A 5612-nucleotide genomic window follows, 5' to 3' on the forward strand; every position below is an offset into this window, starting at 1 on the left:
TGCCAGAGAGAGAGGGAGAGAAAGTGAGAAAGTGCCCTACCAGAGGGAATGGTCATGCTTCAATCCCTTCTCCTCAATTCTCCTGTAGGGACTTTGGGCACAAACATGCTCCTCGCATGTCTACCAAACCCTGGTTCTGGTCTTGAACTGCCAATTGGCCATGTGGGTTCCAGCTACCTTATCTACCACGATACTGGTAAGTAGTTTTGTTTATTTTTAAACCTATTTCTCTGACCAAAGTAAGTGATATCATCAGTTGGTTTTATTTTAATGTATAGTATTATTATTACTTCATTTAAATTTTTATCTAACAGTTTAAAATTTAGATTCATAAAGTTTAATTTTCATATGTGTGAATTCTTAGTAAATTAAAATATAGGGACCAGCAGTTGGCGTAATGGCTATGTCGCTGGACTCCCATGTAGTTGACTGTGGTTCGAGTTCCAGACCCAGTGGCTTAAATTCATGCCGGGTGTGTGTGCGTGCATGCCCCAATCCTGGGAGGAGAATGGAGGAGAAGGGACTGTGGTGTGGCCATCCCCCCAGGGGGTGACTTCTCACTTTCTATCTCTCTCTCTCTGTCTTTCTGGTGAGCACATGTGCCCTAAAGCAAAAACCTCTCCAAAAAAAAAGAATTAAAATATTTAAAAATGAGAGTTTAAAACATTCTAAAGTAAATATTCCCACTAAATTATAATTTACTCCAGATAACCATAACTCGTAGTGAACATACAGAGACTAGAGCTCAAGCATGTCAACATTCATGTAAAAAAGCCCAGAATACTGGAAACATGGAACATCAATATAGGTTATATTTTAGAGAGTGGAATCGCTTCTTAGCCTTTCGGTTAAGATTTGACTGACTGATTGACTGACAGTTTAATTCTTCTCTCAAAGCAAAAACATACTTTTTGTGAGCATGGAAAGAGGCATATGTAAAACTCTTTCCTTCATATTCAGCAAAAAATGTACTTTCTTCCAAAACAATGTGGTAGACTTCGTTCCCAGAGCATCTACCGTACATCTTCTGCCACTGTTCTGGCGACTGCTGGCCTTCTCTGCAACACAAGCACACACACATACACACACACACAAAGAAAAACAGTGAATGTGGTTAAAAAACACTAGTCATACAGCTGTTTTCCAGCTGTGCGAACTGGCAAGCACAGTTCAGAAAATATCTGCATGGTACTCTGAACTCTGAATGATGATGAAATTCCATGCAGAACCCTTACAAAAATTTTGAATTTAATACTATAAATATGAGCTTGAGACATGGCAGTTTTCTAGAAAGTGGGAGTGTTTCAAGATAATGGCTAATAAAAGCACGTATTATGATTATGGGTCAATGAGATACAGCATTCAATTTTTAGTCCCTCTTGAATTATATCTTGTCATGCACACTGTATATACAACATTCATTTTATAGTGTCCACAATGTGGCCAGGTTGTCTCATTTATAATACTTGGTTGGCCCCTGTATGTATAGAATTTTGTTTTGTGTGTCCATTTCAATTTAAGAGTTTGATTTCACAGAAAATACACTCTTATTTAAATTGCTATCTATATCCTATAGATACACCTTGTGATAAAAGGGTCTTTGCACTGAATGTTTGATAATCCACCACCCAACTGTATGTTGAAACCCTAATCCCAGTATGATGGCATTTGGTGGTGGGATCTTTTGGGAGGTAGTTAGATGATAAAGGTAAAGCCTTTATGAATGGGATTAGTGCCCTTACAAAAAGAAGCCAAAAGGCTAGCTAGCTCTCCTCCCATTAGGCAAAAGCAGCTTAATGAGAAATCAGCAATGTACTACCCAGAAAAGGCCCTAACCAGGACCCAACCATGATTAACTTTTCAGTGATTCTTTTTTCGAGTGTTTCTTTTTTAAATTTTTTAAAAATTTATTAACATTTAATCACATGTCTGTATAGTATACATTTCTCTTCTTTTGATTTATTTACCTTTTCTTCCCCCTATTTCGTACCCTCTGCCAATTCCAACCCTCCTCCCACACTATCTCAGGTGTCCACAGTTGTTTTCCATTCCTTTTTTCCCCCCACATAAAACTTAAAGCCAGGAAACAGGTTAGAATTCTGTTTAAATAGTAGGTACATGAACCTATCGGTAGCTCAAAACAGGACAAAAATCCTTAAAACTGGAAAACGAAGCCTAGAAGAAAATCAGCAATGTTTTAGTCAAAAGTCATAAAATTCTATTTTACCAGTTCAGTGTCATGTACTTAATCTATCTTCTCTTGTGGTTCGATTTTCTCAATTAAATTCTGGGATATAATATTCAACTCCAGACTTGCCCACACGAGTAAGTTGGCCATTTTCTTAGTTTTTGAACTCTTATTTCTGTTCAACTCTTATTTTCCTGGTATAGCACTCTCTTGAGAACTTCTTGGAGATTTGGTCTGGTGTTGGTAAATTCTTTCAGGTTTTCTTTATCTGAGAATGTTCTTGTATTGTCTTCCCATATGAAGGGTAATCTAGCCACGTACAGTATTCCTGGTTGCAATTGCTTTTCCCTTAACATTGTGAATATATTTTCCCATTCTTTCCTCACTCGCATTGTTTCCGATGAGAGATCCACTCTCAGCCTGATGGGATATCTTTTGTAGGTAACTTGACTTTTCTCTCTTGCCAATCTTAGTATCTTTTCTTTGTGGTTTTGGTCAATCTGGCTATAATGTGTCTTGAAGAAGATCTTCTTGGGTTGATTCTATTTGGGGTCCTTTGTGTTTCTTGGGACTGAATCTTTGAATGCCTCTCTAGGTGTGGAACGTTTTCTGAAAATATTGGAAAATTTTCTTCCAGGATTTCATGGAATATATTTTCAATGTCCTACGAGTCTCTTCCCTTTCTGGGATACCAATTATCTGGATGTTTGAACATTTGATGGTATCTAGTATTTCTCATATATTATTATCATTTTTTTCGGCAATTTTCTCAGTCTTTGTGGTGGGTTTTTCTAGGCCAGTGATTCTATCTACTACATCTGAGATTCAATTTTTGGTATAATCTAGTCTGCTTTTAATATTTACAAAGGAGGTTTTTACTTCCTGTATTATAGCCTTCATCTCTAACAGGTCAGGGATTCTTTATCTCTTCTGTAAAAATCAGCATCAGCCTCATAGGATTGAAGCAAATCAGGTAACACACAAACACAAAATCACTTAAAAAATGTTGATTGGGATGCTAACACTCAGAAAATTTAGCTGCCATTATTATTTTGCCATTATAATTTCCTCATTGCCAAGTTTTGAATCACTTCAATATGTCTAGTCAATTAGCTTCCAGAACTGAGAGAGTAAATAAATTTAAGTTACCTATAATCTACCTTTGGTAATTTGTACTAGCAACCTCGATTGACAAAGGCAGTCTCCAAAAACTATTCCTTGCAAAAAGTGCAGCTTCTTTTGTTCTGGAATGTTCTTCTTTGGCTCATCTTCTTTGGCTTTAAAAATATATTAAAAATCCATTTTATGAGAAACTTATAATAGATATTTAAATAGCTCCTTTTCCTCTTTTATTACAGCAAATTCATTCACATTTGCTGAATAAAGCTTAGGAACTACAAAAAAAAAAAAAAAAAAAAAAAAAAGCACATCCTAGAAGGAAAGTGATTATATAAAAATCAAAATATTTCATCATAAACTGTAGATTCTCAATGAATGAAAGCAGATGACTAGTCATAGCTGCCATGCTTCAGATTTAAAAAGTCATTTTAAAATCTGACTATTGTCTAAATCATTAGGGAGCTAATTTATCAACATTTTCTAGGAGTCAATAAGCTTTTAAAAATCATACGTATTTTCAACATGTTTCACTTGAACCTCATCTTTTTAGAGATTTTTGCCATAGGAAGTGCGTGCTTATCGGAGAGACACAGAGACAGAAAGCAAGAAATTACCACCCCAGGGGGTGGTCATGTTGCAAAAACTACTCCATTCTCCTTTCAGGATTATAAGCATACATGCACATGTGCCCAGTGTGAGTTTTAAGCCGCCGGATATTGGACTCAAACCATGGTTGAGTATGTGGGAGCCAAGCGATATAACCATTACATCATCCTCTGGGTCCCAAGCCTCATTTCTTAAGTGTGTTTGAAAGCCAGGAGCCTGAACCCTGAATTCTGATTCCTTGATCGGTACTCTAACACTGAGCTATCCAGTGAGTTATGTAACTTCTCAGTGATTCTTTATCTCTTCCATAAAAATAAGCATCAGTCTCATAGGATTAGAGAAAATCATGTAACACACAAACACAAAATCACTTAGAAAATATTGATTGGATGCTAGCAATCAGAATATTCAGCATCCATTATTATTTTGCCATTATAACTTCCTCATTGCCAAGTTGCGAGTCACTTCAATATGTCTAGTCAATCTACTAAACAATTATGCTCTTGAAAACTTTTCTTATGTTTCCATGGTGTTACTATATTTTTGTAAACAGGAAAAAAAAAATAGGACACACTTTTGACTATTGGTTGCATATACCTTCCTCTAGCCACTACTTCCAGAGGATGATTGGCCCTTTCCTTTTGGCAAACAAAAATAAAATTATCCTTCTTATGTACCACACTACAATATGTTAAGATGGTACTTGGCAAAAATAGAACTCATCTGAAAGAATGGAGATGTAAGAGAAGGTGCTGGTAATTCACCAGAATTTGTTTGAAATCCATAAAGCAACATGGGGTCAAATAATTGCCATGCAAGAGTTCTAAAAGCTGTTCAAGGAAATCATAGGTCTAATTCCAGAAGCTGAAATGGGAACACAGTGCGGTAACTTGGAAGGAAACAGAAATAGATTGTGTGAGACACGGACCATTCAGATGAATTCCCTTCAATCATTTGCTTGTTGCCTTACTGTTTTGTATTGGCACTTTTCACTTCAGCAAGCATCATTTCAGGATTTTTTCTTTGAGTCTTTTTTCTTTTTTTTTAATGATTTCATTAAAATCCTCTAATAGGTAACCAAGAATTTTAGGTTCAGTTCATTGTAAATACATACATTTTTCTTTTTTCAGCTCTTATTATTTTCTTGAGGATGCTAGACATTGGTAATTCCATCTAATGCTGATGTCTAGCTCATACTCATTAATTTCTACATAAAATCCATTGAGCCACAGTGAAGGGCAGGAAAAGGTTTAGATCCAAAGACAATGACATTTAACTAAAAGGGAAAAATGCTTTAGCTCATGGAGTGCCTAGTGGGGGAGAACTAACAATAAACAATAGAAATAAACAAATTATGGGTGTGTTGGAAGTAATTAGTAAGTGGTAGAGAGACAAATAAAGCAGGGAGGACCTAGCGTTTTGGTAGGTAGTCTGGAATGTAAACATTGGTTGAGGAAGGCCTCATGACAGGATGACATTTGAGTAAAAGTCTTAAAGAGGGTGAGAAAAGTGAACATATAGATCTGGGAGAAGACCACCATGAGCAGAAATAGCAAAAAGCACTTCTACGAGACTGAGGAAGCCTGGTGTGGCCAAGGAAAAGTAAGGGAGCTATCCAGGCAGACATTGAGAGAGGAAGAGAAAATGTGGCCAGGAAGGGAGCTGGTCAAGAAAAAGGATCATGGAACCAGCAGTTAGC

At 36.5% G+C, this 5612-nt stretch overlaps 1 protein-coding gene across 2 annotated transcripts in view; it reads right to left on the minus strand.

Moving 5' to 3' along the window:
* The window catches only part of KCNT2 (potassium sodium-activated channel subfamily T member 2), a 386489-nt gene that overhangs the window by 108631 nt on the left and 272246 nt on the right, over window positions 1-5612 (minus strand). For both annotated transcript variants that reach the window (XM_014586847.2, XM_006146032.3), the window contains exon 15: window positions 909-1058. In XM_014586847.2, coding sequence (XP_014442333.1) covers window positions 909-1058 — 150 coding nt within the window. The remainder of the gene's footprint in view (window positions 1-908; window positions 1059-5612) is intronic.

This window comes from Tupaia chinensis, unplaced genomic scaffold, assembly GCF_000334495.1.
Source record: "Tupaia chinensis unplaced genomic scaffold, TupChi_1.0 Scaffold000161_4, whole genome shotgun sequence".
NCBI lineage: Eukaryota > Metazoa > Chordata > Mammalia > Scandentia > Tupaiidae > Tupaia > Tupaia belangeri.